The sequence below is a fragment of the Gouania willdenowi genome, chromosome 10 (genome assembly GCF_900634775.1).
Source record: "Gouania willdenowi chromosome 10, fGouWil2.1, whole genome shotgun sequence".
In the NCBI taxonomy this organism is placed as follows: Eukaryota; Metazoa; Chordata; class Actinopteri; order Blenniiformes; family Gobiesocidae; genus Gouania; species Gouania willdenowi.
Window position 1 is genome coordinate 17,640,602 of NC_041053.1, and position 20,066 is coordinate 17,660,667.

Below are 20,066 nucleotides of genomic sequence, written 5' to 3' on the forward strand. Positions count from 1 at the left end.
TGAAGGATTTCTGATGTGATATTTTGGTGTTCTGGTTTGACCTCGAATGACCCTGCAACCACTATCTTCTTGATCTCTGTTTAGATCCTAGTATACTAGTATAGTTTCTTTATGCAAGAAGATCCCACTCATAGTCTTGCTTTCTCTGGCAGAGATTTGTCTCTCCTGATGTTTATATGTCGTTCCATATTTTCCTGGTCGTGTAAATATCTTTAATTTGAAGTGAGTTGTTTAATAGGTTTCCCTGCACAGTGAGTATGTTGAATGGCCCAACTTGTCTAATGATTGTGCACTCTGTGACTTACCCTTATCAGTGTGTTGTATAATATTACCTATCAGTAGACCGTTGGGACAGCCTAGTCATAAGTTAAAGGCAGGTTTGTGAGTAGAAACAGTTCAAAGTTGAAGAGAACAAGGCCACCTTTTCTGTGACAGTAGTTTGTTTGCCTATGTTAGAATCCTAAATCGTATCCTGCTCTCACATTTATTGTTCATCTTTATTTGCTTAACCAATTCAGGGTCACAGGGAGCCGGAGCGTGCAGTATAGCACACAGACACTAATTAGCCACAACTAGGGATGCACCAAAATAAAAATTCTTAGCCAAAAAATGAAAATTAGAAAACGGAAAAGCCGAAAAAAATTATGCCAATTATTAGTAGCAGTACCATTGCATTTACTGTGTACTGACCTCAGTCAAATCAAGGCATTGCAATTGCATGACTATGCAATCAATGACAGAACAATGAAAATATTTATTTAGCACAAACATTTCAACAATGCGCAATATAAAATAACATGTTTAGCTTTAAACTGGGCTGCTGAAAGTTAGTCAAATTAAATGTTATCTAATAAAACACTGTGCATTTCAGTTCATAGTGAAGAGCAGCTTCTCTGTTTCATTACAGTGAAGTCTGTTCTGCAGCACTGAACAGTCTCTCTCTGTCAGCACTCTGATCTTATTTTCCTGCGCTGTGCGCTTCTTTGTCTCCAAGCAGGTCCTCTGCATCCATCGCAGTGTGGATCAATTCTTTTGCGTGCTGTTTTATTCAGATATCTAAGTAATGATTTTTATGAAGTGGCTCAAGTACAGTCGTGATAAAGTACAGAAAATGCCAATAGATCTTGGTGAAACGTGTGCTGGAAGACTCTAAAGCTACATTCAGACTGCAGGCGAATGGACGCAAATCAGATTTTTTTTTTGGCCATGTGTGACTTGTACTTGATCTGTTAAAGACAGTTTGGGGGCGGTGTGTAGCTCAGTGGGTTGAGCGCCCGCCCCATGTACGGAGGCTGTAGCTCCTCACCTGCAGCGGGTCCAGGTTCGATTCCCGGCCTGGGACCCTTTCCTGCGTGTCATTCCCTGCTCTCTCTCACCCCCTTCCTGTCAAGCAACTGTCATATAAAGGCCACTAGAGCCAAAAAAAGACAGTTTGAAATGCACGAAGCCGATTGTTTTTTTTCCCCAAATTTGACCCAGACCACTTTCAACGGCCGGATCACATTCTATCCGACCTTAAACGTCATAACTCTGCGTCCCAATAGGAGCGCAGGATGGCGTGAAAAGTAGACAGTGGAAGGAAAGTGAGGTTTTAGAATTGATAAATATTTATTATATTACCCATATTATCAGTACACACGCAGAGACAAGAAGCCTCCGTATTTACTTCCATAATTCTATTTCTGTAAACACAGTGCGTGCCTGCGTGCACAGATAGTACCTCAGGACCTGTTTTGCACATGCGGGTCCCTTCTTGGTCGCATTGGGTTCATTCTCCAAACTGATAGAAGTCACATTTAATGTGTGATATGAACGAGGACACAAACTTGAAGGTTTTAATAGTTAAATGTCCAAAGTCAAACAAACTAAACCTTGTCTGTTGTTTTGCAGAGCTGATGTGATGCTGAAGGGTCTGGCTTTGGTCTCCTGAGCCTCTCATGGCTGTTGCCACCATGGACCCTGAGTCAGCGCGGACGCCTCAGCCACAATCTGCCCTGACCAAAGGGGGACGAACTCTGATGTCGGCTTCGGGCTTGAGCTCCATGATGAGCCAACAAGGAAAACACTACATGTGTGGTTCCATGGCAGCTTTTACCAATATTGTGATAACCTTCCCTATCCAGAAGGTGCTGTTTCGCCAGCAGCTCCACGGCGTGCGGGTCACAGAAGCCGTGCGGCAGCTGCAGACGGATGGGTTGAGGAATTTGTACCGAGGTCTGCTGCCCCCACTTCTCCAAAAGAGCATCACAGTGGCCATCATGTTTGGCCTGTACGAGGACTTTTCTCGGGTGTTGCTGGACTGGGCTGGTGGCAGTGGGGCGCCAGAGCTGCTCACACGGAGCTTTGCTGCATCTTTGGCAGGAACTGCAGAGGCCCTTTTAACGCCGTTCGAGCGAGTGCAGACCCTCCTACAAGACCACAGGCACCACGGGCGCTTTAACAACACAGCCCATACCTTCCGGACACTACTGACCGAGTACGGCATCAGAGAATGCTACCGTGGCCTGGTCCCCATTCTCCTACGTAATGGCCCCAGCAATGTACTCTTCTTTGGGCTCCGGGGCCCCATTAAAGAGCAGCTCCCAAAGGCTAAGAGCAAGGCCGGTCACTTGGTGAATGATTTTGTGTGCGGGGGTGTTCTAGGGGCTGGCCTTGGCATTATGTTCTTTCCAATAAATGTGGTGAAGTCTCGGGCACAGGCTCAGGTGGGCGGAGCCTTCAAGACTTGCAGCGAGGTGCTGCTAACAGTGTGGAGAGAGAGGGGCGGCAGTGTGGCTATGCTCTTCAGAGGTGCCCACCTCAACTATCACCGGTCACTGATCTCCTGGGGGATTATCAACGCCACCTATGAGCTGCTGCTCAAGCTCTTTTAAAATATGGGGGGAAAAAGATAAATATCTGAGAATGCATTCAAGAAAGAAAAATGTCAGAGTTGAGGGCGATGGCCTGCTTTAAGAACCTAGAAACTAAAGTTGTCTAATGGTGGTTGTGGGACAGGGAATCTCTGACTGGAAAATTGCATTAAAGTTGCACTTCTGACATTGTTCCATTTTTTATTTCAAATTATAAAAGCATGGCACACACACGTTGGCCTTTGTACAGCTAGTCCATCAGAAATGCCCTGGTTTGCTAGCTGCGCCAAAATGTGGGGCAAGTCGTACTCCAGCAGTATTTTCCCTTTATTTCTGAATCAACTGCTTTGTCAAAGTAGCTGTTTTTTGTCTGTTGGTTTCTGTTAAATTAAATCCTGCCTCTTAAACTGTTTTCTGCATTCAGCCATTAAAATATCCCAAAACATCTTATCAGTGAGCGTGGTGAACCCCTTTATTCCTCTATTCGATGACACAATGCCCAAAAAACAATCTTTTGGCCAATTTTTGTAAACATGTGCTTCATGTGAATGTTTTCTCTCCCAAGTGCCCAATTTTGTCATTTGTCACTAAAACGTGTAATGTAGGCCTCTTTTACAAAGAACAGGGACTGACCAACAACACTTTGCTATATACTGCTGCATTTGTTGGTTTGTGGTCGAGTGCACCTTCACACATGAGAAAACAAAAGTGCTCCTCTGTGTTTGTGTCCTTTGTATAAACCCATTGCCAGTTTTTGATTCATGTTTTCCCTTCCCTCGCTGCACACTTTGATATAATCCTCTATCACGCTTGCGCTACTCTCTGCCTGTAACATCTGTTGACATAATAGGTTCAGATTTCAAGGCTGAGTAGCTGCAGTCGCCACACAGTGGCATGATGGCCTGCCGAGGAAAGGCTGCGGCACAGCCGCTAGAGGGAAAGAGAGAACACTGAAGCTAGAGCTGCCATGTGAAGCTGTTACTTAAAACCTTTCACTATGATCGTTTCAAGTGTTCTCTGTTACATGAGATGTTCTGAGAATTTTCCTATGTTCGGTTTTCAAATATGAAACTTGTGTAAAACACCTTCCTGTAAAGAAAACAGCTTGCAATCACGACTGAAAGCACAATAAATCTGTCCTAAAAATTATTTAAAGATGCCATTAAATGTCTTCAAACTGCATGAGTGAGCAGATATGTGAATGAACTTGGTTCACCTTAAACAAAGAAGTCATGTTTAACTTATGAAGCCTCCAAATGTTGTGAAACTGAGGAGTTACGTGACCTTTGTGCCAGTCCACTGTACACCTGAGTCTTATGTGAACAATGTGACTCCTCTCCAACCAATCCCTTTTTTTTTTTTTTTTCACAATCGATCACCGAGACAACTGTGCTTTGTTGAAGTGAAATACATAAGCACTGGTTTGTAATGATTGATGTAAGCAACAAAAAAGTGACTCCGCTTTAGTTCAAACTCTGTGATCATTGGAATGGCTTCGGCAGCAGAAACCACTGCTGTCAGGTCACATTTTGTGTCTGGGGTCATTCAGAGTGTTGGCCTCTAGATGACTCTTATCAGAAGTCAAACTACGATAAAGATCAGGTTAGGAACAATCTGACTCGAGGACTTTGGTTCTGTACCTAAAATAGCATCTGTATTTCATCTCATAACCCGTTTGGTGAACATTTTATCTTTCTTAATGTCACAAATTGAGGAGATAAACTATGATTGTATGATCACCTTGTGGAGGAAACGTAACTAAGCACAGGAAAATGTAAGAAATATTCTGAACATTCTTTGTAAACTTGAACGTCAACCTGGTGAAAAAATTCTAAAAATGACCAATTCACCAAGAACAGGACACACACACACACTGTTACTCTATCTGCCAAGTTAGAGACTAATGAAATGAATGCATGTAGCTTAGACTGTGGGAAGAAACCATACCTGTAATTGTTTAGGGGACATTTAATCTTCATGTAAGTTATCATCACTAACCTTTCCTTCACACCATTTCTGTGGGAACTGAAGAAAATTCCTGTAGTTAAGTGAACACCCTCCTTAGTTCTGTAGGAGAAATTTAGTATGTGTGGTCTTTCTAAATGACTATTATACTATTTCTAGATGTTTATTTTTTAAATACAGTGTAAGCTATTTTATCACAAATCAAACAGTTTTAAAAACAAAAGTTGATCCACAGATTTTATTTTGAAATGCCAATATATATAGAGAGATATTTGCACCACTAAGGAACAATTTGAGTTATTTTAACCAAAAACATCTTTATTTGTATACGATCTATTACACACGTTGCAGACTTAACTCTGAAATATTAGCATCAGGAATCAGGTGAATAATTCTAAGTTAGGACAATAACAACCCAGTTACTCTGCAGAGTTCATTGGTGTTTCTAACTAGGTTTTAGGAGTATAAATGGTGTATGTGTGTGTCTGTGTTATCCTTGCAAAAAACTGGCATCCTGACCAGAGTGTAGCCAAAATCAGCTGCGACCTGACCAACGTCTGCCAACATACATTATAAAGCAAGTATAGATGATGATCAAATGGCACAATACATTATAATGAAGTTTTAACATGAAAACAAATGCATATTATGCAACATTGTAAATAGAGTGTGGCGAAGATGGTTCTTCCCACAAGAATCAAAGCATTTACTGTAAAACCCTTTGCCAGCTTTTCTTAGTGTCATGTGTTACAAATGTAACAAAAATAATAATAATTAGAGAAGCTTAACTTTATGCAGTGTGATCACGAGTATGATGAACCTCATCAGTTTGCTGATTTTCTTTCCTTGTACTTTTTTTTGTTGTTGGAAGACCAAAGCTGAGCAGGAATTGCACACAAAAGCTATACTTGTGAAGATGCTGCAAAGCAACACTAGGCTTCCAAATTCTTACATCAACCCATTTTTTTTTAACAATTTAGTTGTAACCCATTATCTTTTATGGCAGAATTTGACACTTAGCATCGTGGCAAATACACAATTTGTCATTCTACAGTGGTTTTGTCAACATCAGTGGCCCTACTGATATGGATAATATGTGTAAACCTTTGAGGTTTATACTTTTTGGAATTTGGTTTTAAAAAAACATAGAGCAGCATAAAGAGTTTCAACAGACATATCCCAAACAGTTGACAATCAGAACATTGTCATTTCTTCCATAAAACTAAATTTCTCAGTTCATAAGTCTAACTGAACTCGATTATGAAAAAATTGCCGACTGTGTAGAAATAAGTTCCCTCTGAATACGAAATACTGCTCTTACACTTTATCACCCACAAATGTAGAAATTGCTGACACAGACACTCTTAGGTGTTGAAATTATCCTAATTGGCATCAGGCAACACTCTTGTGATATCACACAGGCCAATGGAAACTGTAAACTCTTGTTTAGCTTTTGCATGGTTGCTTTTTTCTTTCCTACCTGGCCTCGATCAATATTTTGGAAGATTAAAATGACTTTTTATCTTCTCACCAGCTACTGTATAACCTAGCAGTGATCAATTTGTATAATCAACTGCTGCCTGATTCAGATCATTTACCTACCTGTACTTGTTTTAAATTGCTCAAGAAGATCCTTCCAAGCGAAATGGCTTATCAAATGAATCGGCACCATGTGGTTAGTTGGTTAATGAAGATTGTACATCAGCAAACTGATCAAACAATGTAATCCTTTTACTGACATTTCACAGACATCAGTATAGACAGGAGGGGTTATATTGACAAATGCGGATGCCATGCAACTTTGCAGAACGTTGCAATCAATAATACAGAAAGTTTTTTTTTTCCCAGAACAAAGACAAAATCCAACATTCCCAACAAAAAAAGGGCTTCCATCATATTCAAACAAACATAATGCAGCTGCTTCCAATGTTAACATACATAAAAAACTACAGAATGTGGGGAGTTGAGGAGTTTGCATAGCAGTAAGGTAAGAACAGAATAGGACACAGAAATATAAATGTGTATCTACAGCAGTCAGTCCATCTCTCAGTCTGCATGTTAATAAGGAAGCCATTTTTCTGAGAAGGAAACCAAAACAGAGAGTAGTTGTGGCTCAGTGTCTTAAGACTTTGGATGTTTGCTACATCTAGACAGAGTTTAACAGTCACACTTGTGCCAAGTTGAAGATATTTTATAACATATAAATAAGGTCCACTGTTTTTCTGCCTAGGTTTTACTCTTTCCCAGAAAGTATAGATGAAGTGACTTTCACATGAGAGCTAGAAAAATGTTACTGATACTATATATATTCAGGTTGTGATGGCGTATCTGAGAAGTTTTTTGAGTCTGTTTGAGGGCAGAAAAACACTGTAGACAAAGGATTTGTATCTCATAAAAAGGTGCAATCTGTAACAGTCAAAAATGTGCTCCCTGCTGCGTAATGGTAGCGATTTGTATTCCATTAAATGGGCCTGTTGTGTTGAAAAACTAAATCCTTAAAAAGGTGCAAAACCTGCACGTATAAAACAAATCAGTTAATCACTGAATATCACAATTATCATAACGCAAACGTGCTGTCATTTGTTAAGAAATGTTCTGTTATACACATAAAAAATGACATTTTACAGATTACACCTTGTGCAGTGGAGGAATCTTTAAAGCAGCAAAACACAACTTATTAATACTGTCTAAAAGAGTAGGGCTAAAGTACCAGTGACATCCATAGTTATTTTTCCTCACCAGAAACTATGGAGCAAAGATCATGGTGCAAACATTGTAAAAATAAATACATAAATACGTACATGGGTAATTCATCCTTACATACATACACATATTGTATCATAAAATTAGAGAATATAAGATAATTATAAAATAATATGTACAAATGCATAGCCCAAAAAGAGACCGAGCAATGAGTTTGTTTGTTTTTTTAAAATCGTATACTTTGTTGGTCTTTCTTCAGTGTGTGTGTTTCCGTGTGGCTCTGTGTTGTGTGGGAATGTGTGTGCTGTGGTGTGCATGGCACTTACTGTACAAGAAAATAGGAGTTACACACTAGATATCTCTGTGCTGTTGTCTCTGGTCTCGGCTCGAGGGTCAGTGGTTTCTTAGTGGTTAAAGTTTCACAGGTCAAAAGTTGAGAGGTACTTGGCCAGGTGCGTCCGACGGCTCAAGAGTGCGTGTCCGGAAGAGTTGAGTGAGTGAAAATACAGATGAGATGAGCACGGTGCAGCGTTTTGCCAACAACCTCACCCCGTCGCATTCCCCTTGACCCTGTACAGACCCGGTGAGGCTCTTCACCACAGCACCAGTTCCCGCTGTCTCAACTGCCCCGACAAATTCCCGGTACAGACTGACTATCTCTTTTAGCTTGTCCATCGCATCCTGGCCATCGTCGTCCTCATCCCTGTGTGCCAGACTTGGATTCTGGCAGGTGTCACAGCCAGAGCAGGCGTTTGATCGCAAACAGGCTGCAGAAAGCTGAACCAGGGCACTGAAGCTGTTGGATAATGACCGCAGGGCTTCATCCGGTGCCCATCCGACACGTGTGGCCCGTTGACATCCAGATGCTAGTCGTCGAGCCTCTGCTTGTAGAAGAGTTCTTTCTGCCTCAGTCATGACGTTACTCACCCCTGTGCAGTTTAGATTTTGTTTAGGTTTAGATTTTAGGGTCATACTGTCCTCAGTTCCATTATGATTTAGGTCAGGCTCTAATTCTATGGCATTGCTATCCCTCTTTGAATCTTGTGTTGTCTCCAACGCACCCCTCTCTAAGATGAGAAGAAGTTGATCAATATCTTGACCCAGGGAAGCAAATCCCCCTTTCAGCCCTCCATAGTTCTTGTTGGTGAGTGAACGAAGAGAACCACCAACTAGAGTTGTGGGTGATCCTGGAAGAGAAACTAGAGGGCTAAGCTCAGAGGAAGCAGAGGAGAAAGTAGACAATGGACGAGGGTTGTCTCTCAGCAATGAAAAAATGTTAGACTTTGGAGAGGGTGTTGTTGGAGAAGGGTCAGCGGGTACAGATCGGGGAGGTTTGGGGCGTATTCGGCGGGAAAACTCATATACTGTGAGCTCCTCATCAAAGCTGACACCGTCCTCAGTGTCTCCACTGAAACAGTTGGCGTAAACAGTGCGACAGCCACAAGGCTCTCGTTGTTGGGGAGGAGTCCCATCTGCTGCCGAGGAGGTTGGCGAGTCACCTCCAATTTGCATGTTAGACACGCCTCCTAGCCCTACTGCTGAATGAGGTCTGGACTGAGGCTGCTCCGAAGATACGCTGCTGCTATGCACACTGTTTTCTCGAAAGGTGAGATTAGGGTGTGATCCATTTGTCCCATTGGCCCTTTTCATGCGTGAGGATACTTCCTGAGCCTCTCTGATGGTTGCAATCACAACCTCAGCCCCATCGTCTAGAATGTTTTCTTTATTTCCTGATTTAGAAACTAAAGAGCCTTTTTCCTTCACCGGAGTTTTGTTTAGGTCAGACAAGCCACTGGCTACTGACAAACCAGAGCCAAACCCAGATGTGTCTCCATTAATCGAGGTCGTAGAAGGATAATCTAGAGTTCCAAGAATTTCTTGGGAGCGGGTCATGTACCACGGGAGAGCCTGGATCTTACCTCTCAGAGCAGAGGCTGAAAGTCTCCCTCCGAGACTGGAGGAGCTGGTTCTAAGATCCAACCCTGACCCAGATTTTACTGGTTCTCTGCTTTCTACGCTCCCAACCCCTTTGGAGGTTGTTGAGGTGAGAGAGGTGGTGAGGGTGAGTGGTGCATCTGTGTTTTTGGGTGATAGACTCTCATGGCTCAGGGAGACCCTTTTTGGTCCAGACGGAATGCTGCCATTGCGACTACTCCAAGGAATGATCCCATTTGGTGGAGTGACTGGATCCTTAAAAATCTCTTTGCTTTGATCTGTAGGGGAGACTGGAGAGCTGGTTGGTAGAGATAAAGGATGCAAAATGGTTTGAGATGTGGGTTTGGGAGGCACTGGAGGGGGAACGGGAAGCTTTGCAGTTGAATTGAGGTAAGGAATGGAGGGTACGTATGGTGGCTTTTTTATTGACCAGTCAGAACCATTTATTTTCTCCTCAACTTTAGATAATTTCTCATTGGAAAAGTGTGCTTTGGAATTCACCTCAACTCCGCCCCCATAAGCTAGACCTGTACTCCGCCTGGGGCTGCTTTCAAGGCTTTGGGTCTTTTCCTCAGCTTGTGAAGTCTTTATTGGTCGTGGTGGTTGCGTGTTGCACCTTACAGCTGTGATCAAGGATGATGACAGAGGTAATCCACCTGATGTAACAGACTTGAACTCCATGGTTTCTGGCTCCATTTCCAGGAGTTCTGAAGATAAACGTCCAGAGGCGTCCCCATTGCACTGTGCGTAGGATCTCCTATGCTGGGGTGACTTGGGGGGAATAATTTGAGGCTTTGGAGGTAGCTGAGGCTTGGGTGCGAGTGGTGGTTTGACCTTAACTTCTGGTTTCTGGGATGATTGAGGATTGGCTTGTTTGGTAGTGTGTTGATTATGGGATGCCACAGGTGTCGCAACTTCCTTCTTAATTTTAAAGGACTGAGTCTTATTAGCAAGTGGAGGTGGTGGCTCTTTCCCTGCTTTAGCTACAACACCATTCCAGTTTCCACTTAAACGATTCGCATTCCGCCGATCAGCCAGCTCCGTTTCTGAGAGAGATAGAAAAAAGGTGTAATTACGTGATACAAAGACTCCTACTGATTGTTATTACATTTAATATACATTGATTGGACAATTAATCTGATGGATTGATCAAAATCCAACTTCCAACATGCAATAGACATACCTGACAGATCAGGAACAGGAGGAGTTAATCTGTCCTGTGCATCAAAAAACTCATCTTCAGACTCTGAAACATTATCTTTGACCAAAAGAGCTGCCTTAGGGTTGGGTGACGGAGTCAGATATAGACTCTCTTCATCCTTTGAGAGGCGGTGTTCAGCTTGTTCTGGTTTGCATCTTGGTATTGAACATGTCCTGATGGGAACTTTTGGCGGGATCTTCTTTTTCTTAATGGGTGATCTTTGAAAGGGAGTTGTGTCAATGACTCTGAGATCCCTTGAGCTAGGAATTCTAGAAATGCGTCTAAGCCCCTTTAGTCCAATATCTTCTTCCTCCTTCTCCTCATCATCATCATCATCAGTAGTAGCTTCAGAAGGGCTTGGTAAATAATCAGTCTTAGAGAGATCAGCAAAGCAAAGGCAGGAGTTGTCATTGCCACAATAATTTAGATTGGTGGGCCGGAGTGGCCCTTGGTGCCGTTTTGGCTCTAGGAGGTAGGGTTGATGAACATCCAAATTTTGGAGGTTCTCGTGTGCATGTGATCTACGAAGAACATCTGAGTGAGTTGGAGCTTTAGCTGTAGCACTGCTCTCCTCTAGGGCTGCACTTAGGGAGCTACTGGATAAACTGGAGAAGCTGCTGGTGACCCGAGGATCAGTGTGGTACCAAGTGGTGTCTAGGTTCATATCGTCATCCAGGGCACTGCATTTATGCAGTCCACTTCCTGATGCTCCAGCCTCTGCCTCACTGTCGCTTTTCACACCATCTGCTGTCACTATTATTTTCACTTCCTGTTTGCCTTTATACTCTTCTCTCTCTCTTCTCTCTTCCTCCTTCCTCTTTACTTCCTCTTCCCTTCGTTTTCCTTCCCAGTCCTGACTTGCTGGATCTGGGCATTTGTAGCTCTGAGAATCCATGGGGTCATCATCATCTGTTGAGTCATCTGAGTCACTGCAGCAGCGAGAAACATAACCTAAAAACAACAAACACAAAATTTAAAATATATGATGGATAACTGGGTTTGTTGAATTAATTAACAAAATGCTGCATCATGATTGTATCATGAGTTTCTTTTTATCCGTATCCAAACTGGATGGTGACATAATGTATATTATACATCAACATGTGATGAGGATAAATGCTATCAAAAGGCCAAGGGCAGAAAGTGAGTTAAAGTGAAACAGTTTTTGCTCACTTGATAGGGATTCATAGGACACGCCCTCTATAACGGCGAACTTCCCACACACACCTTCTTCAGCAGGTATCCGGTGCACCCTCACTTTTGGGCGCCCCAGACGGAAGACACTAACACTTGGATCCACCAGGAGTTTGCAGTAGCCTCCCAGCAGACACCCTAAGTCTTTGGCTGCCAGAGTGTCCATCAGTAAGGCAAATGGCTGAAGAGGGGAGAGAAGGGAATTAAGGAGCAGATAAAAAAAAGGGTAAGAATGAAGTGGTAGATAGAGGGAGAAACAGGAACATTGGTGTAAGTCAATTTGCAACATATAGCTCCCATAAAACCCAGAGAGCAACAGTCTGTTGTACAGTGGCAGGAAGAATGCATAACCTATATTTACTCTTGCGTGAGGTTTGGTGTGAATATGGTGCAGTGAGTAACTATCCATTTTATCAATTTTACATGCCTGCCATGTCTTCCATACCTTCATGTCATGCAGAGAGATCCGAAGCAGGCTGACTTTGTCTGACTCTGAAAGCAACTCCACTCGGCTGATGCTGCTGAACTCCACCAGCGTAGAAATCACATTGAGCTTGTGGTTGATGACCTGGCTCATCCCATACTTGGCTCCTACAAGCAAACTGACCAACACCTCTCTGTCCTGAAGCTGAATGTGGTTAAAGAGAGAGCAAAACAAGATAAGAAAACAATGCAATTGGAGTAGATCACATCGTATAACGAGTCCTAGGATCAATTACAATGAGTTTTTAGTTTTATGGTCCAGCTTTCTGCTAACACTTACCATCATTGTTGCTGTATATGACCGCCCCCCATAGGAAATGAGTTCTCCCAGCTGAGTGAGGTAGGCCAAACGAGCCTGACTGGCAGATATTACCTACAACACAGATGCACATGGTGAAAATGACAGAGTAAGACAGGAAAACAGACCAGACACCTTCATCAATCTGTCACAACCCAAGTTAATGTGTCATTAAACCCTGAGGTTGGTTTAGGCTGGAAATTCCAAAATATGCATTGACTATGGGCAGAGCTTCTGGATCAGTTAAGATACCCCCATTTTGTGACAAAAGTTGCCTCCAAAACGTATTCGGTCTCCATCTCAGCCAATAGCAAAATTTTATTGTAATAGCTGACTTTCAACAGAACAAAAGGGGTTTGGTTTCACTTTAATTCTAACAGATGATAATTTCCGTCATAGCTTAAATCCACAACATTTTTTCACCTAACTAAAATTAGACTATTTCTAAATGCAAGCAAATCCGCTGTCATTAACTGCAGTGTATAAATCTCAATCATATAAAATCTGTCAAGCATCCAACAGTCGGCATCTACGGTACCTTCTGCCGAGGCTCCAGCAGAGACTGGATTTTTTTCAGGTGGTAGCTGATGGCTTTCCTCAAGTCCTTTTCCCTCATGTTGCTGAGCAGTGTGGGAGATATGAAACTGTCCAGGCCGAACTCTTTCCTAGTAACATCAAAAACAAACATGATTAATTTTAAAACCATCCACTGACCTGCTGCAAAACATGTCAAACTAATTCAGGGTTCCTTTATTTACACACAGAGTTAAATAATTGGCTTTGCAAATATAAAAGCAGTGTCCAATGCAACACATCATCACACAATAAAACATGCATACAACAACCAGGCATTATAGTTGTAAGGTCACAGCTGGAGTTCTTGGCCACAGTTACTGAAAAGTTTCTATGGGTAGGGTTTTGTTACATCCTGATACAGTTTTTTTTTACTTATGAACAAACTCTCTTATTTAATGCAGCACATTCCCTCCCCCTTTCTGACTTTTATAGCTATACCATATTTTCTATTTAGAAATCCTTTCCATTCCAGTTTTAAATTGCAACAAGTTTTAAAACTCCAACAAGTTAAATGTAACTCATCATAAGCATATCAATCAAATCAATATATCATCTTTGACTCTAGTGGTGTCAAACTTATTCTAGTTCAAGGACCACAATTGGGCATTTTGAATGTAAAAATCAGTAAAATTTTAAAAATAGCATCTAAATCATAAATAGCTGAAACTGAACTGTATGGTGTTGCTTTATAATCAATCATTTATCTGGATATTTTACTCCGTACAAAATCATCCCACGGGCCAGATTGGATGCAATGATGAGCTTTATACAAATAAAAAAGAGAATTTCCTGTTTATCTTAAGTGCCATAATTACTTTAAGTGCTTAAGTTAAGTTAAAGTCCGTATAAAGCAGAAATAAATGTGTGTTATGAGTTTGTCACACCACAGAAACATGTGTCATTGAACACTGAGCCAAATTTGAAAGATGAAAAATATCGCTAAGTGTATAAAATTAGGTCTCAAAATCATGGAAAAACAAGCACTTCTATTTGCTCTGAGGGGGCGTGTCCATTAGAGGCGCTGGTTAAATGGTACATGTGTTAAGAAATACATTTATGACCCATTTATGTTATGTTATGTTATGTCATGTTAAAGGGCCCATGTTGCACTCAATTAACTTTTCTGTGCTTTAAACATCATAAAAGTGTTATTAGGGCTTCATACACATGCCCAAAGTGTTTTTTTCATTGATTCTCTCAATCGTTAGTTAGAGGGTGATTTGCTCCTTTCTTACTGCAGGGTGAGCCCAAACACCTCGCCCCAATTTGATGACGCGTTCCCACTTTGATGACGAATTTCACACGGCACTGAGCTGGAGAAGCCGTGCCTCCTGTAAGCTCTCTGCCGTGATTGACATGTAAACAGACACGCCCACGAAGGCGAGCATTTGTATTTTGTACAGTCTATGTATGTACCGGTGAATGCCCCGCCCCCACACTCTGTCTCGTGTTTATAAAGCAGCATGAGCTCGGCTACGGGGTGGGTGGGAGGAGGGCGGGCCGTCCTCTGGCCCTATGTCACCGTGCGGGGAGGAGGAAGTCAGTGTTCTGTCTAAAGACACGCCCACTCATGAATATGCATAAGTAGGCCACAAATCAGCCTGTTTGTGTAGAGCTGCTCAGAAAGTGACTTTTCAGAGGCTAAAACTCTGGAAAACAGACGAGTTTGGGAAAATAAACCTCAAATACTGTGTTTTTGGGGTTCTTAGAACAAATGGAGATGGGTGAAAAATAGCATGACATGGGACCTTTAAGTTAAAATCACCAGATTGTCTGAGATAAGGTGGTTTTAAAGTCTGCTGATTTAATGAAGGTCATCAATTGATGAATATGTGAGTGCTGCTATGCATGGGAGAAACCAAAGACTTCTGGGGGTACATTGCAGGGGTACTCGAAAAGATTTAACAATTCATTTTAAAGTATCCAGGACATTTTCCTAATTCTTTTTTTGGCTTTTTTTTTTTTTTTTTTTTTTTTAAACAAATTCACCACAAACTACCAAATAAACTATTGCTTAATAAAATACTATATTTTCTTGTAACTTTTGAAACAGGATTATTTTATGCTGTAGAGGCCATTTGATCACACTTCTGATAATAGGAGACAATAATTAACACTATTTGCTTACTATTGAAATAATCATATTAAGGTTGCATGGTATTTTTGTTTTAAATAAATTCCACTTTAAATTCCACTCATTGTTTTGAATTTGTAGATGAAACCTTAGGGAACCAATGTTTGAGACGCAGTTAGGGGTTTAGTAGAACCTGCTGTTCCACAAATGAAAAAGCATATGAAATTATGGAGAGTGTACTAAAGGGGGTACAAGGGACGAAAAAGATTGGGAACCACTGCCTTACATCAGTAGTAAATGGCCTTTGATGAAAATCACAGTTAAATCAGCAGCAGAACATTTACTGTTTCTTCCCATTTTCACATCCAACACCAAATCTGCACAGTGTGGGCCTGACACGACAAAACCACTGGTACACGTGACTTACGTTATACTCTTAATGGAGGCCCTAGTCTGCCCACAACTGTCTAGTCTCTCATGCATGTGCAAGGCAGCAAGTCGCAGCGCAGTGTTACACTTCATCTCTACAGCGAAACGCTCCTGCAGCACGTCCCCAACGCTCTGCAAACACACACGCACACACACAATATTAACACAAACTCTCAACAATTACTGTGCAATCAGCTTTATGCAAGATGTTGCAATACATGGATTGTTGTGTAACTTGCAATACATTTACAGGGAAATCCAAACTCAAACAGCAGAAGGTAAAGTAGACAATAAATCAACAAAAACGTCACTGCTACTGTATTTCAACATACTAGGACAAGTTGTGGGAAAGAGTGACTTTACTGAGCTGAAATATTTGCTCAGAATTAAGCTCTACTTGGTAAATGCAGGCGAAGGCTTCTCTAAGACATACACTTTTGATCTTTGAGTAGAACATGTAAACTTAACATTAAACACAACTCATACAAGATACAATACTGGAGCTTAAAAGAAATAAAAGCATTTATCTGGTGGTATTTTATAAATTTTTTTAACGCAATATAAAACAGATGTGTTTTCGAGGAATAAAAGGAGAAAAATATTTGTATGTAAGTAAGAATGTCTCTCTGACCTGTAAAAAGAGGTACTCAAAGGCTGAGGGGTCATCCTGCAGCGTGTCCACGGGGTCTTTAGGGAAGAAACACACCCTGAACAAACACCTGTAATCATGGGTGTCTTTTTTCTGCACGATCTGAAGACGAGAACACAACAAAGTCAAAATGCTTTTTGATACTTCTTTAACATGTTGCTTGTTTTGTGTTCTTTAAAGCTGTTTTCATGAGATAAAATCAGAGCGTATGCCTCATTGATCAATGAATCGTAGATTATTTACTTCAAAAATAAAGAAAAAGGGTTGAAATTAACACGCATTGCATTGTGGGATGTTTTTATTTCATTCTGATATAACAAGAAATCCAGGGTACAAACTTGAAAAAAAAATTGTGTCAAGCAAATCACTAATCCTGGTGAAAAAGCAAGTAATCATGGTGAGAACGACGTAAGAACACTTCTAGGAATCCGTTTACGAAACGCCACATCCCACAATGCAATGCGTGAAAAATGTCAACAAATGGAGTGTTTAGGGAAGAGATGAAAACAAACTTTCTTTTCAGAGTAAATTATGTTTGATTCATTAATCTTTAAGCTTACACAGCAAATATGTGGTACTGTTTTAGTTGAATGACAATGAGCAACGTACACGTAATACATTACATTACAGTACTATCACGTGTGGATGCATAAGTGTTGATTTAATGGTTTTCACCTTCTGGATGAACTCGTCCTCGTGTAGTAGCAGCAGTTTGGTGATGCTGTACTGTTGCTCTAGCACCAGTGCAAAGTACTCAATGGCCCGGATAGAGAGCTTATCCTTCAGAGTCAGAACAATGTCCTGGAATGATGAAAAGGCAACAGTTCACCCTCCCTTAGACAAACAAGGTTCATCTCACAACTGCTGACTGCAGTCACACAAATCTGATTCCTTAAATCACACAAATACTAAAGTTGTTTTAATGGAGTCAAAGCAGCTCATCGACAGATCCAAACACTGGCTGTGATTTGTAAACCCCTTTCCTCACCCTAATGAAGCTTCATTCTCAATTTTTATTGCATTTATAGACCTCACCTTCTTGTTGACCATCTACATTAAAGAAGCGACACCCACAGAAACAATTGTGCACCCTGTTAGATAACCAGTGTGCAAAGATGTTACTCACTCCTCCACTCTTTTGTCACACAACCTCCTCCACGATAAACAATGATATGTTTCAAATGATGCAACCCAGAGCACGAGAAACCATTTTCAGTCAACAGTCTGAAACCTTTGGGGCAATAATACCATTACATGGTGCGTTCAATCGCAATAACACACATGCTTGGTCTGCACCGGTAGGCCGTCGACCCAAAATGGGCCAGTCCGCTACATTTATTCATTTATTTTCTCTAATGTTTTTTTGACGCGTAAGTGATGGCACATATGTTAACAGATGTCCAAAAAGGGCCAAGAGTGGTCAAAAAATTGGCAAATAAAAAGAGACCAGGTAGTAGTTAATGGCAAAGGTTAGCTTAAATGGGTCAAATGTGGCAAACAAGGGCAAAACTGTGCAACAAAAAGAGGCAAAATGGAAGGAAAAAAGGAAACACCTGGTATTTATTGGGCAAAAGTTAGTTTATTGGGATGAAAAGTGGTCAACAAAATAAAAAGAAAGGACAAAAATTGGATAAAAGGGACAAAAAATAAGAAAAAAAGGATATTTATTGGCAAACAGTAGCTAAAGTCTGAAAAAAGTTTTAAAAAGGGGTTAAAACGAGACAAAAAAAAGTTGCAAAATGTCCAAAGGAAAAAGGCAAAAAGGGATTTGTTTCCTATTTTAAAGTTTTCTGGGGGAATAATAATTCAAATTAAGACATATAGAGCCACATGTTGAGCATCGTTGACTTAATAACAGCTTCTACATGGTATCGCTGATAATGTTGTGGGCTGATCTGCACACAAAATTCCACGTCCCAGTCCAAGGGACCCTGGTTATAACTTTGCTCTTTGAGTAACTGTGACTAAATGCACTCTGATATTTATTCAGCTTAGCCACTTTGAGGCTGATTTAGCAATGGTGTCCCACTGGTAACATGACTGCAGCAGCAATGGGTGTTTGCACGGCTTAAGAAGAAGTCATCTGTCCTCCAAACGCAAAAGTAAAGAAGAGAAGCCTTTATCAAATGACTGAGTGCACAGCTCACTATTAACGCACCATACACTCTCTTCTACCCTGTTTTACAAACCTTGACAGTGGTGCTATTGTCAAACTTGAAGGCCTTTGTCTGTCCGTTCTCAAGATAAACTTTGAGCACATTGGGTAGAAAGAGAAGAGAGTTTCCCTGAAGGACAAAAAGTGAGAAACATGGTTTTTAGAAACAGCATTTATATCTGGTGAATAACTTAGATTTTTTAAGTTGTTAAACAGACACAGAATTCCACTCTTTCTTTGTCTACAGCAGGGGTGGCAAACACATTTTAGCTCAGGGGCCAAACACGGAGTAGTTTCATCACAAGTGGGTTGAAATTATAGGCGGGAAAATGAGTCATTTCAACAATAATGCAGTCGAGTTTGCACATTCACGTATAAATGATATATAAAGTGTGTGAGTCACATACTTTATATATCATTTATACGTGGATGTGTGTAAGGCCTTTACAATATCCAAGCAATAAGTGACAGATAATGTATTAATCCCTGCAAGATCTTTACTTAAATGTCCTGGATTTTGTGATAATCTTTTATTTAATTTGATGGAATTGTGTGCAATAATTTAAGGAAAATTGCAAAAAATTTTTGAAGTTATTTCAACAATTTGAGATTAAAAATGACTACTATCATGTGATGTCAGCATGAATACATGGTAATGATTGTGGAGTATTAATTCATTTGTGTATTTGGAAGGGCTGAAATATAAGTTGGTAATTTACACAATGATACACGTTTTCTCTGTACTTTTTACTTTCTCCTGCAGGCCGAATTGGAGGCTCTAAAGCAGGGGCGTCAAACTCATTTTAGTTCAGGGGCCAAAAACAATTCAGTTTGATCTCAAGTGGGCCACAGATTTTAGGCAGGAAAAAGAGCATTTTCAAAATAAATGTGCCCTAGTTTGAACTTCCTGGTATAAATTACATATAAAGTATATAAGAGGCCGACAATACCCAAGCATTAAGTGATGTTAAACTTAAATTCACCTACATTTCCTTGATAATATGAACAATAGTTATTGTATTTAGTAAAATAATTTGAGGAAATTTGCAGGATTTGGAAAAAAAAATGTTTTTTTATTTATCAAAATGACTGCCGTCATGTGATATAGGCAATGGGAAGTTTGTAAATTTGTAGCCATGTGTATTTGGAAGGGCTGAGATATCTACAACTGAATTAGTTTTGTAATTTACACAACAATACATGTTTTTTCTGTCATTTTTACTTTATCCTGCGAGCCGAAGTGGATGCTCTGAAGGCACCACATTTGGCCTCTGAGCCTTGAGTTTGACGCTTTGCTTTGGCATCTGATGATCTTCCCATACCTGAGTGTGCCCGTTGACCACCACCTCCTCTGCAAAGCGCACTTTAACTGGATTACTCCTCAGACGAGCTCTCTTCTCTGCTGACATGATGGATGACTTCGGGTTCTGTGAGACCAAGACCAACATTGCGTTACACTGAATTCCATTTGCTCCAAGTGAGATCTAGATCAGTTGTTCCTAATCTTTCTTGCCTTGTCTACATCTTGAGCCATTTTTCTCATACCAACCAT

At 40.9% G+C, this 20,066-nt stretch overlaps 2 protein-coding genes across 5 annotated transcripts in view; one reads left to right on the top strand and one right to left on the bottom strand.

Moving 5' to 3' along the window:
* slc25a51b (solute carrier family 25 member 51b) overlaps positions 1 to 3,044 on the top strand; it is a 10,480-nt gene extending 7,436 nt beyond the window's left edge. For both annotated transcript variants that reach the window (XM_028458822.1, XM_028458821.1), the window contains exon 2: positions 1,891 to 3,044. In XM_028458822.1, the coding sequence (XP_028314623.1) occupies positions 1,938 to 2,873 (936 nt within the window). In that variant the 5' untranslated portion in view covers positions 1,891 to 1,937 and the 3' untranslated portion in view covers positions 2,874 to 3,044. The remainder of the gene's footprint in view (positions 1 to 1,890) is intronic.
* Positions 3,045 to 5,296: 2,252 nt separating this feature from the next.
* Positions 5,297 to 20,066, bottom strand: part of frmpd1b (FERM and PDZ domain containing 1b) — a 43,298-nt gene continuing 28,528 nt past the window's right edge. For 2 of the 3 annotated variants that reach the window (XM_028459441.1, XM_028459442.1), the window contains 11 exons: positions 19,837 to 19,941; positions 18,549 to 18,644; positions 17,035 to 17,160; positions 16,342 to 16,461; positions 15,709 to 15,842; positions 13,170 to 13,296; positions 12,614 to 12,706; positions 12,296 to 12,478; positions 11,830 to 12,031; positions 10,639 to 11,607; positions 5,297 to 10,501 (listed from right to left, as the gene is read on the bottom strand). In XM_028459441.1, the coding sequence (XP_028315242.1) occupies positions 7,947 to 10,501; positions 10,639 to 11,607; positions 11,830 to 12,031; positions 12,296 to 12,478; positions 12,614 to 12,706; positions 13,170 to 13,296; positions 15,709 to 15,842; positions 16,342 to 16,461; positions 17,035 to 17,160; positions 18,549 to 18,644; positions 19,837 to 19,941 (4,710 nt within the window). In that variant the 3' untranslated portion in view covers positions 5,297 to 7,946. The remainder of the gene's footprint in view (positions 10,502 to 10,638; positions 11,608 to 11,829; positions 12,032 to 12,295; positions 12,479 to 12,613; positions 12,707 to 13,169; positions 13,297 to 15,708; positions 15,843 to 16,341; positions 16,462 to 17,034; positions 17,161 to 18,548; positions 18,645 to 19,836; positions 19,942 to 20,066) is intronic. The other variant, XM_028459443.1, reaches the window with a different exon arrangement.